Source organism: Rhinolophus sinicus, linkage group LG06, assembly GCF_036562045.2.
Source record: "Rhinolophus sinicus isolate RSC01 linkage group LG06, ASM3656204v1, whole genome shotgun sequence".
NCBI classification, from domain to species: domain Eukaryota; kingdom Metazoa; phylum Chordata; class Mammalia; order Chiroptera; family Rhinolophidae; genus Rhinolophus; species Rhinolophus sinicus.
The window spans coordinates 65,496,545-65,509,514 of NC_133756.1; the positions used below are offsets into that span (position 1 = coordinate 65,496,545).

A 12,970-nucleotide genomic window follows, 5' to 3' on the forward strand; every position below is an offset into this window, starting at 1 on the left:
TGGTGTGGGACTGTTTGGGTTCATCTTGTTTGGGACTCTGCACTTCCTGGACTGGTATGTCTATTTTTTTTGCCAGGTTAAGAAAGTTTTCAGTCATTATTTTTTCAAATAGGTTCTCAATCCCTTGCTTTCTCTCTTCTCCTTCTGGTACCCCTATGATGTGAATGTTGTTACGCTTCATGTTGTCCCAGAAGTCTCTTAAACTATCCTCATTTTTTTTCATTATTTTTTCTTTTTGCTGTTCCAATTGGGTGTTTTCTGCTACCTTGTCTTCCAAATCACTGATTCCATCCTCTGCTTCATCTAGTCTGCTGGTGAGTCTTTCTAGTGCATTCTTCATTTCAATTATTGTATTCTTCACTTCAACAGATTCCTTTTTATGAATTCTATGTCCTTTTTTATGCTTGCTATCTCTGTTGAAGTTCTCACTGAATTCCTTGAGCATCCTTATAACTATTGTTTTGAACTCTGTCTCTGGTAGGTTGCTTGCCTCCATTTCATTTAGTTCTTTTTCTGGAGTTTTCTCCTGTTCTTTCATTTGGGACATGTTTGTTTCCTTGTTTGGGCTGCCTCTGTTTGTATGTATTAGGTAGGTCGGCTACATCTCTTGCCATGTGGCCTTATGATTATGTACCCTGTGGGGCCCAGTGGCACAGTCTCCCTGGTCACCTGCTCCAGGAGCTTCAGGGGTGTCCTTTGTGTGGGTTGTGTGTGCTCTCCTGTTATAGTTGAGCCTTGATTGCTATTGGCACATTAGTGGGTGCTATTGATCCTCAGGATGATTGGCTGTGATGTTTGGCCATGTCCACAGCTTATGGGCTGCCTGCAGGGGGTCTTACCCCACAGATGGCGGAATTCACCCCAGCAGGCTCTGGTGCCTGTTGAGACTGCCATTTGGGTGTACCACTTGTGGGGCTAATTGAACAGTGCTCTGCTGTGGTCGGAGGCCAACCTCCACGTATGTTGGTTCTAGGGCCTATTGGAAGGGGCTCTGGTGCAGCCCCAGGTCACCCACTGCCTGTGACTGGCCAGGGACTAGCTGGTAGGAGCTACAAAGTGACCCACGGTTGGTTGCTGCCTGTACTAGACCTGAAGGTGTGTGGGAACTGAGGAGAACTGCCACCATTAATGGGCCTGGGGTGGCTCCACAAAAAGCTAGGACACTCCAAGGCCTGCTGCCACTTGCTGCAGGTTGCCAGCTCTGAAAAGGTTCAGTTGATAAAGCCTCCTGCATTACGGAGTTGGGTTTGATGGGGTCTCAGTGAGTCAGCATGGCACAGCTGTGGAGCTCACCAGGCCAATCAGATTTGGCTTTAAACTTAGAGGGCAGGCTCAACACAGGAAAGATGGCGCCCACCTGCTGGTTGCATGGGAAAAGGATCCCGCACAGGGAAAATGGCAACTTTCTTCTAGCTCACACCCCAAAGTCAAACACCTCAGTTCGACCACTGTATGTCTCCAATGCCCCGAGTTACTATCCCTCCACCAGAACCCAGGGTGAGTACCTGCGAGTGAGTGAATCTGTGTGCGGTCCCTTTAAGAGGATGGCTGGTTTTCCAGCCGCCTTCCGTCCCACCTAGATGGTTGGAGTCCCCACTGTTTTTCACAGCCAGATATTGTGAGGGCTCCTCTTCCCAGCACCAATACTCCTGGCTGGGGAGCCTGGTGTGAGGCTGAGCTTCCTTGCTCCTCTGTGGGGAACCTCTGTGGCCGAGATGTCCCTCCCAATTTTCCTCTGCCATACATAGATGTGGGGCCAGCCTGTTTGGCATCTGCCTCTCCCACCAGTCTCGATGCAGCTTCTTCTTTATATCCTTAGTTATAAAACTTCTGTTCAGCTAGATTTCAGATGATTCTCCAGGTTGGTTGTTCTATAATTTAGTTGTAATTTTGATGTGTTCATGAGATGAGACAAGCAGTGTTTACCTACTCGGCTATCTTCGATCATTCTCCCTACTCCTCCATCTTGATCGGCTCAGTTACACATCTCTTAATTACACGCAGAGTAAAATCCAAATTCTCAAAAATATGGTATTCGGGATTTTTGTGTCTTCTTCTTTCATCTAGCTTCTGACAACTCAAAATGTAGACATTTCACTATGGGTTGGCCCTTGTGACCAAGGTAATTTAGGAAACCAACTGCCTAGAATTTAGGGGCTATAAATAATAATTTTATTTTAAGGGGTAGAGGGAGACATAATTGGAAAGTGTATTTCGTGATTGTATTGCCAAAGTTATCATTGAAGTTGTAAAGTTTTACAATGTCTATATACTACATTAAAACAGCATTCAAATGTACTGAGGACTAGAGAAAAATAGGCTCATGCGCCACGCAGACCATAAGGATTTTAGCTGAGTCAACAGACCTCTCAAACCATCCACTGGATTTCACAACTAGCTCTGACTTGTAGTCAGAAAAATAGGAGTGGGGGGGAGCAAGGAGGAGGAAGAAAAAGAGGAGGAGGAGGAGGAGGAGGAGGAGGAGGAGGAAGAGGAAGAGGAGGAGGAGGAAGAGGAGGAGGAGGAGGAGGAGGAGGAGGAAAGAGGTTAAAGAAAAAGAAGAAAAAACAATGATTTCTGCTTCCTTCAAGAGAAAATACTTAGGACAGGGGGAAAAAAAAAACCAACTCTGAATAAGAAATAAAAGCAGCGTTTTCTAGTATATTATTAATAAGACAGCCAAGTGAGCACAATTGAAAATGAAAAAAGCATTTGCTCAATGTAATTCATCATCCATATTGATACAACACAAATCGTGAATACCTTAGCACTTAAATACTCTCTTCTCTCCAGAGTGCCGCTAATGGACAGCCCTGATGTCCACATCCCAAATGGCACTTCCGCTCCTTCTGCCACCTGCAGCTTGTTGAACACTGGCCACTAGAAAGCTCCTCACCAGCACAGTGGTTACAGTCCCTTGAGGACTCTCCAAGAATTACAGCCAGGCATGGAGAGCTTTTAGGGAATTCCCAGACCCTCAATCCCACGCGGTCTCTTCCCCAAGAAAGTGACTTTCCACATTCAGTCTTCAGTCTCCTCCCACTTCACAAAGGCAAGCTGCACCCCTCACCCACCCCAAACCTCACAATGGTGCCTTATCCCAGAATGTGAAAACCTATAGGGTGCCAAATAAAGAGACATTTGAAATACCAACGTACAGCAGAGAAAACAAATGGTTTCTAAAGACTGGATAACACATCCTTAGGCAAGTATAGCCGTTCCACTCTTGCTTTCAATAAAACTGAAGGAGGGGCTGATAAAATTGTCAGTTAATAGCTAACTAAACGAGATATAAAATTACTATGGGTATTTTAGCATATAACTTGAAAAAAGGTCCAAAATCTGAGTGGCAATGCCAAATAGGGGTTTATGTGGCCCAGCTTTCTCAGTGTTTCCATCTATAAAAAGCAGAGGTTTATGTGGCCCAGCTTTCTCAGTGCTTCCATCTAATAAAAAGCAAAAACTAAGCATTATAATTGACATTGAAATGGTGAAATTGAGCTTGGCCAGTAAAAATCTGCCCTACCATCCCTCAGACGGGACTAAGAGACACAGATAAAGCCAGCTGCAGAGTTAAATAGGATACAATATTTTTTCCCAGAACAAGTTGTGAAGTGTCGTTAACAACTCCCTTCATTGAGTAACAATTAATACGTACTTTTTTACTTTAACTACATACTTTTTTTTAGAGGAAATTTATTCTCTAAAATCATAAAGTATCGGAAACCTCGCTGTTTGAAATTAAAGCAGCAAAGAATGAACGATCCCTTGTTCCTGGAGGAGCTATCACTTTGTCCTTGAGACTCGGCCTTGATTTCCAGCCCAGGTGCAGAGCTTCAGATAAGGGGTGTGTAGGCACAACAGTTCCATCTACCTCCACTTTGTCATTTCCAAGGACACGGAACCCTGAGTCCTCTTTGCCAGCCAGACCAGACAGAACTCCTTTCCACAAAGTCCTGCCAATTGCTGAGTCTATCAAAACCTGCTTCATTTAAGTTTCATGTAAATTCCACCCTCCCAACAAATCCTGGAATTCCATCTTCTCTTTTGTTTAGGGACATGCCCCCTCATTCCTGTGGCTTGGAAGGAATCTCCCTCATTACATGGAGTTAGTAAACCTGTCTTCTCAGACGACAGGTTCGTTTCTGGTGACTGCAGGTTACAACATGAACTCCGTCTCCTAACAATACGTACATGGACACATGAACTAATTTAATCAAATTCAGGTCCCATGCATCTATTGAGAAATGTATTTCCAATAAAATTTTACTTTTATGGATTAATCAAAATTTATCATTTATTTGTTGTTTTCAACGACATACTACAAATTACTGTAGTGATAATTCAATCTAGCAGAATTTTTTAACAGAATATTTTTTTTAAGTTTTAAGGAAACTGAAAATAAATAATTCATGATATTTTGTTGCAAAGTATTACGGGGTAGTCAACAGATTTTCCAGCATAAAAATATATTACATTAGTACAAATGTGTGTGGTGGAAGTAGAACAGAAATACAAGTTCAAAGACAAAAAGAAAAACTGAGACAGCTCCACTTGTTAAAAGGGCAGATATATTTATTTTGTGAATGGATGATAGCTATCAAGCACTTGTGCCATTCAGATTTGCCTGGATACATTTCCAACCACAGAAGTTTTATTTTAAATTGTACATATTTTATTTCCAATACTCTTAGAGTCAAATCTTCTTTAATGATTTAAAAAGAATTTAGATATCAAGTTTAAAAATGTGATAGAGGTACATGAACAAAAATGTTTGAAGACCCCTGTTCTAGCACCCAGTGCACTTTCCCCACCCCCTCCTGTTGTGGAATAACCAAGGCTACTATGTTCCAGAATCTGTTCATGCCACTTTTAGTGGTTAATGTAATTATCCAATTTAAAATTATGTAAAAAACTGCACAAATATAGCTGCTAAAAGAGGGTTGTTTCTAGGAAAATTAATTGAATACTTTGGAAAGACTCAGTGAGTCACTAAAAATAATTCTGTTAAATTTGCTGTAGGTGGAAAAGATTGCGTCACAAGTTTCTTTTTGTACGTTTTCTCCACTTAAAAAAAGAGAAGAACAATCAAAACCAGAAGTTGTAATCCAGTGTTTTCCAAGATTTCCTGATGATAAAAGTCACCTGAGGCACTTGTTAAATATACAGATAAACAGTCCTCTTGCCCTAGAAATTCTGACTCAGGAAACGTAGACTGGGGCCTTGGGATCTGATTTTTTTGGTTGTCTGTTTTGTTTTATAATAAGTGCTGGGGTGATTTTTATGTTCCGGGAAATCCGGGAACACCCAGAGGCTTATGAGTATGAGTTACGCAAGAAAGGTGAGCTCCAGTCAGCAGATTCCTACTCAAAGAAAAGGCCCTTAGCTCTATTAAAGAAAAAAAGTGAATGAATGTACATTTATGCTTGTAAGTGAAAATAAAATATTTCAGGCATCTATGTGTCCTTTTCTTATTATTCTTGCTTTAAGTGACTTTTTTTTTTTTAAATCAACAGACCACTAGGGGTCCGAATGCAGGACTAAAAGGACCCTTATTATTGATCCTTGATAATCCCGCTATGTAGGGCGCTGGACTTTCCTGTCAAATGTGGTCACCTGTAAATTAAAAGAAGTAACCTCTTTACACTTGATGAGTAAACACATAATTAAAGCAGTCTATAAAACCATTTTCTGGCTAACAATGTGGTGGCACCACCAGTGGTGGCACTTTCTCTGGGGGCACTTCTTCCCCCACACAAACATGGTACTTCCTTCCCTTCCTAACCACCTCTTCTGGGACTTCCTCCCTCCGCTCCAGCCACACTGACCTCTGCTGTCCCTCCAACCTCTCAGTCACACTTCCCTTGGAGCCTTTGCTCCAAGTGGTCCCAGTGTCTGGAAAGGTCTTAGCCCAGATCATCTCTTTAGCTAATGCCTTCATCTCCTTCAAGTCTGCTCAAATCTCTTCTCAGTGAGGCTGGCCTTAAGGACCCCACTGAATCCTGTAAGCTGTCTGCATCCCACCCCCCAACTCTACCTTTGCTTTTTCCAGTAGCTTTATCACCCACCTCCACATATGCTGTAGAATTTGCACATTTATTATGCTTGCTGTTTACTGTTTGCCTCTGCCACTAGAATGCATCTTCACATGGGAGAGTTTGTGTTTTGTTGACTGATACATCTTATACTAAGCACCTAGAACAGTGTCTAGAACATAGTAGGGACTTAATAAATAAATTCCAAAGTTTAGAGAAATAAAAAGATGAACAATGTGAAGGTTGCAGGGTGTGGGGGGCCCAAGGATCTTGGCAGACCCTGCACACCAGCCTAGGAGGAACGCAAGTCCCATTTCTGCTTCAGCAAATGCACTGACCCTTCCATGCCAAGGACCCCTGGGGTTGATTAACAGTCAAAATCTTAAAGCCTAAATCTGAAAATGCCTAGTGTGTACACTAACAGCAATGATTTATCAGAAGTCATCCAACACAGCCATCGGGGATGGGGAAAATGACAAAAACAAAACTGGAACCCATTAACATATTTCAGTGAGGCAAATCCTATGATTGTCTCTCGATTAGGGTTGGGACAAAGAATCGAAAGAACTTGTGCAAAATCTAAAGAGTCTTCTGAGATCGAAGTTTAAAATGTAGGTAGCATTCCAGCTACCTATTTAGGTAATAAAGAAAATCAGGTGAAAGCAAGCGGTATTCCAATTTTTATTTTTCTCATTAACTGAGAGCAGGGGTTGGCAAACTTTTTTCTGTAGAGAGCCAGAGAATAAATATTTTAGGCTTTGCTGGCCAGACAGTCTCTGTTGCAACTACTCAATTCTGTTGTCGATCAAAAGCAGCGTAGACAATACATAAACACATGGCCATGGCCGAGTTCCAATAAAACTTTATTTATAAATACAGATGGTGGGTGACTCTGGCCTACAGGCAGTAATTTGCTGGCCTCTGACAGAAAATTCAACCAAAATCTGTTACATGTGAGATGTAAGAGAAAATTCTGCCATTGTTAAGCTGTGGGTTTAAAAAAGCCACCCAGTGGCTCTAGGCTTGGTTCTCCACTTGAAAAACAGAGTAGGGTAAGATGGTCACCCTAGTCTCTTCTAAATGTCAGCTTTGATGAGTCCCAGATAAAAGCATTGCTGGCTTCACTGGTAAGTTATATTCATCTGGGAAAATTCCCAGACTTAGTGGTACAGACATACTCAGCTCCCCAAAGAAGCCAAGAAACATGGTTGTTCTGTGGTTGGTGCTGGTCGATGGGTAACTTGTCAAAATTTGATCAAAGTTTCTAACCAGCAAGCAGCCTGTTCTGGATATTTCATATAAAAGGAATCATACAATATAATTCTTTTGTCTAGTGTGTCTGGTTTCTTTCACTCGGTATAAAGTTTTCAATGGTCATCATTATGTGGCATGTGTCAGCACTTCGTTCTTTTTATGGCTTCATAATCTTCTATTGTATATATACCAAATTCTGTTTATTCATTCATCAGTGGAAGGACATTTGGGTTGTTTCTACTTTTTGATTATTTTGAACAATGCTGCTATGAACATTCATGTATACATTTTTGTGTAAATGTTTTCATTTCTCTTGGCTATCTACATAGGAATAGAACTGCTGGGTCATATGTTAACTCTGTATTTAACCTTCTGAGCAGCTGCCAGACTGCTTTCCAAAGCAGCTGCGCCATGTACGTTCCCACTAGCAGTGTATGAGGGGTCCAATTTCTTTACCAACACTTATTTTCCTCTTTAAAAATTACAGTAGTCCCCCCATATCAGCAGTTTCACTTTCCACAGTTTCAGTTACCTGCAGTCAACTGCAGTCCAAAAATATTACATGGAAAATTCCAGAAGTAAACAATTCATAAGTTTTACATTGTATGCTGTCTGAGTACCTCACTTCATTTCATCACACAGGCATTATATCATCTCATCACAAGAATATAGTACAATAAGCTTTGTTGAAAGAGACTACATTCACATAATTTTTATTACAGTATATTGTTATAATCATTCTATTTTATCAGTTATTGTTGTTAATCTCTCACTGTGCCTACTTTATAAATTAAACATTACCATAGGTATGTATGCACAGGAAAAACAACATAGTGTATATAGGGTTTGATACTATCTGGTTACAAGCATCCACTGAGGCTCTTGGAACGTATGCCCTGCGGATAAGGGGACGACTGTGTAGCCCCGCTAGTGGTTAAGTAGCATCACATTGTGGTTGTAATTTGCATTTCCCTAATGATTAATGATGATTAGCCTCTTTTCAATGTGCTTAACGACCCTATGTATATATTTGGAGAACTGTCTATTTAAATCTTTGGCCCATTTTTAAATTCGGTTATTTGTCTTTTTATTATTAGGTTGTGAGAGTTCTTTATATATTATGAACACAAGTCCCTTATCAAATATTAGACTTGCAAACATTTTCTCCCAGTCTGTCTTTTTCACTATATTGATGGTGTCCATTGAAGTAGTTTTTAATTTTGATGAAGTCTAATGTATCCAATTTCTTATGTTACCTGTGCTTTTTGATGTACTATCAAGGAGGCTCTGACTAACTCAAGGTCACAAAGATTTACTCTTGTATTTTCTTTTCAGAATTTTATATTTTTAGCTCTTATATTTAGGTCTGTGATCCATTTGAGTTATTTTTTGTATATGGTGTGATGAAGGGGTCCAATTTTATTCTTTTACACATGGCTATCCATCTGTTCCAGCACCATTTGTTAAAAAGACTATTCTTTCCCTCATTGGTTTGTCTTTGTACCTTGTCAAAAATCAGTTGACCACAAATGTGAAGGCTTAATTCTTAACTCTCAGTTCGACTCCACTGATCTGTATGTCTATCCTTATGTCAGTACCACTCGGTAACTTTCTAGTAAGTTTTGAAATTGGGAAGTCTGAGTTCTCCAACCTCATTCTTCTTTTCACTTTGGCTATTCTGGGTCCCTTGCATTTTCATGTGAAATTCAGGATCACTTTCTCAGTTTCAGCAAAGAAGCTACAATTTCGACAGGGACTAGGTGAATCTGCCAATCAACTGGAGGTATATCGCCGTCTTAAACACATTATCTCATCTATGAACATGAACGTGCTTCCGTATTTTTAGATCTTCTTTATTTTTTTCAAAAAACATTCTGTAGTTCTCAGAGTATGAGTTTAACATAGAAGGCGATTTTTAAAAAGGGTGTCTTCCTAGTTCCCACCACTTACACACAAATGAAGAACTATGGACTGAGAACACAGGCTACCGCTGAATGCACAGACCTGGAGAGGTCTAGGACCAACGCCCCGTACTCGCCTGAAGAGGCTCATACTGAAGTGTTTCTACACAGCCTGTGGCACATTTTTTTTCCCAGTGAAGACTTAGAACAGGGGTTCTCATCCTGGCTGCACATTAGAATCACGTAGGAACCTTATAAAAGTCATGATACCAGGCTACACCTCAGGTCAATTACATCAGAATCTCATGAGTGGTGCCCAGTCGTCAGTATTTTAAAAACATGCAGCTGAGGGTGAATACCACTGATTAAAGCAATAACAAGGGTTCCAGTGAAGTATATATATGTACGTATATGTATATATGTATGTATGTATATATGTGTGTGTGTGTGTATATTAGTTATTTATATTCTACCTTATTCTAGGAAGGAATTAAGCAGACTGACAATAACATATAAACCAAATTAAAAGAAAAGGCAAAAAAGCAGGGGTGAAAAAAGAAAGCAAAACAAAGGTGAAGCCGTACAATGGCACCTAAAATGAGATGAAAATTGCATACCATGATGAGCTGCTCTTTCCACACAAATATGGGCCACAGGACCAATAAAATGGTCACAAATACAAATATTCTTGGCAATTACACCAAAGAGGAATTTGCCCAAGTAGCCTCACAATGAGAGCGGCGCAGCGGAGCTCTGCCAGGCGAACCTGTGAAGCCTACATCTACAGGCCACGACTAAATCTAGGTGAAAAAGACAAATGAAAGCAACGTCTAAGGAATCAAGGAAGAGCTCTCAAAATGTGAAAACCGTAAAAGTCCTGTGGCAAACCACCAAAAAGACAGAGCCACCGTCATCTACAGTTAACGATAGTCTGTTCTTCCATAAAAGCAACTATACAGACCAAATAAAACACAACTCTGTGTCTTTTTAAAAATTAGAACAGTAGGTAAAATCTCTTTAGCTGACCCCATTCAAACCTGCTCAATACCTGCCATCTCCCACCTTGGAAATCCTTGTACCTGAATGTGTTGGTGGCTGGGGTGGTTTCCATGTTAAATTCGGCCACTGGCACACCCCTGGCTGACACCTGGGGGGCAAACATGGCGGCAGGATAAACCACAGAGGAAGTTCCCACCTACAAAGCAAACAGATGGAAATGGACAAATGAGCAAACTATGGGGAAAAGAAACATTTTTTCAGAAAACCTCACATAAACTCGTGGTTGCAGGCGTGAGGACAGCTAAGCTGGCTGGGATAAATGGACAGTGTTTCAGGGACAAATGGGAAGTTAGGCGGTGTCTTTTTGGCTGATCACTGGAATTCAGGAGGACACACGCTGTGAAAAGGAGAGTTGTGCAAAAAGAGAGTGGCCAAGAAATGACTCAATCATCACCTTTTGGGGGTTAGTTTTATTTTTGTTTCTGCTCTTTGAAGTGATGCAAATAATCTATGTTCCATTTTTTTTAAGTTAGATAATTCAAATAAACGTCATGTCTTTCACAATCCTACTAACCCCAAGATAACCACTGTTGACATTGTGATGTATTCTTTCAGGTTTTTCCCTATGAATATACGTTCTTCACAAAAATGGGAAGACTACAACATACTTTACAAGCCAGCTTTCCCCAGCCACCTATCATGAACACTGACACTACACTCAGTAAATACTGGCTGAGCGAATACGCACACATGGGCGAGGGCCTCTGCTTTTAAAGATGTGTTAAGGAAAAGGTGAACTATGTCTCCCCTTTGTCCAATTAATTCCACTTCTAGGGAATTTGTCCTACAGAAATAATTTGAAGAGCATGCTAAGAGTTATGTCTGAAGCTATTCACCACAGCATTGTTTAAAAGATCAACACCTGAAACAGCCTAAATGGCCAACAATAGAGGATTGGTCAAATACATCATTTACATCCACGCACTGGAACACCACGCAGCCAATTAACAGACCATGTGCATTTGGATGTATTGACATGGAATATGCTAAGTGAATGGCTACGTGATTAAAGGCGTTTCAAAACAGAACATATAGTATGTGTGTTTCTTAATTTTAATCAATATGTGTACATCTGCACAAGAAAAGGTTTAGACCAGGGGTGGGCAAACGTTTTCTGTAAACAGCCAAATAGTACAACTTTTCAGGCTTTGCAAGCCATATAGTCTCTGTGACAAACATTCAACTATGCTGTGTAGTGTGAAAGCAGCCATGGACTGTATGTAGAAGAACGTATTGTGCTCCAATAAAACTTTATTCACAAAAACAGGTGGCAGACCAGATGTGGCCCATAGGCCACCGTCTGCTCACCCTGGTCTAGAAGAAAATATACCAAAATGCTAACACTAACTATTTCTGGGTGGTAGAATTATGAGTGATTTCTAATTTACTCTTTTTGTATTTTCTCAACTATATTTAATAATGAGCACGTTATTATTTTTAAAATCAGAGCCAATAACATGTTCTTTTTATGATTTTGTGAGGGGTAGGAAAGGCTTTGAGAAGCCCAAACCATGGTCTTGCGGTCTTGCATAGTTTCTTTCATATCTTAAGATCAGTTTTTATTTATTGTTTCTTGGGTTTTCTGTAGGACACAAGATCCTTCAAAACACATCTTAAGAGAAGGACGGGAAGTGGGGAGGGAAGGAAGGGGAGGAGAAGGGAAAAGAGGGAAGGAGAGGGGAAGGGAGGGGAGGGGAGGAGACGGAACAACAGCAAACTCCACCCCAGTCCTGGTGTTTCAGAAAATCCCCAGGATCAGAGAAGGGTGTGACCTACCACTAGACATAAGTCACAGAGGGCCAGCTCTCTGTGAACCTCCTCCAGAATGGCAGGATCCAGGTTTTCTCCAAACCAAACTACGTGAGGTCGCAGCAGTCCCCCACACGCTGCTTCTTCACACCTGTAAGAATATATCCTTAACCCAATCCCACGCCCTGCCCTGCTCGGTCTGCCCAGGTGGGTAGAGGAAGGCCAGGGGCCGCCCCAACTCCAGTCTGTCCAGATCGGTCACCTCTGATCCTTCTTATCCCCATCCCTGCCCTCCCAGCTCACATGAGCTTGTCCTGAACACGAAGTACTAACTTTAACTGCCTTATCAAGCTTTAATTTGGTCTGGGTGCACTGGGTTGATTAGTGACAAATGCGTTTCAGCCAAGCTTGACCTTCTCTTTCGCAATTACTTCTTCACATTCATGGGCATGACTGTGCTCAGTTACAGAGACCTGGGGGGAACACTGGACTCAGATCTGCCTCCAACACCCCACCACCCCCTAATTTCATCAATGACCTCCTCTCATTTTCTCTGAGATTCACCTCTCTCTTGCCCTATGTTTAGCCAAGTTCTCTAGTGTCGATCACTAAAATTCTCTCATTGTTCACTCCCTACCACCTCTTAATCCTCTTACATGTACCTTCTAAAATAATCTCCCCCAAACATCACTGTCATCATATTAATCTCTTATTCAGGAACTCCCCAGGATTCCCTCTTTTTTCAGATCCAAACTTTAGTATTTAGTAAGGAAAACCCTGATTAAGAAAAATAAAAAGGGTTCTGTGGTTAAATAAACGAGTGAAATATTAACTTACAACCACTTTTTAGGGAGTAACAATGTATTTTAGCATATGAAATGCTCTGAGAAGTCCTGCAATAAAGCAAACCTACTTGAACTTTGTTTAGTCTAGTGTTATTTGAGCAGGTAACATCTTTTCTTCAAGCGATGC

The 12,970-nt window shown here is 41.1% G+C and overlaps 1 protein-coding gene across 5 annotated transcripts in view; it reads right to left on the reverse strand.

Moving 5' to 3' along the window:
• Positions 1 to 12,970, reverse strand: part of SIRT5 (sirtuin 5) — a 34,233-nt gene that overhangs the window by 2,546 nt on the left and 18,717 nt on the right. For 3 of the 5 annotated variants that reach the window (XM_074335206.1, XM_019742978.2, XM_019742977.2), the window contains exons 7-8: positions 12,026 to 12,149; positions 10,270 to 10,385 (exon numbers count right to left, since the gene is read on the reverse strand). In XM_074335206.1, coding sequence (XP_074191307.1) covers positions 10,270 to 10,385; positions 12,026 to 12,149 — 240 coding nt within the window. Of the gene's footprint in view, positions 1 to 2,693; positions 9,991 to 10,238; positions 10,386 to 12,025; positions 12,150 to 12,970 lie in introns of those variants that run through there. The other 2 variants (XM_074335208.1, XM_074335207.1) reach the window with 2 other exon arrangements.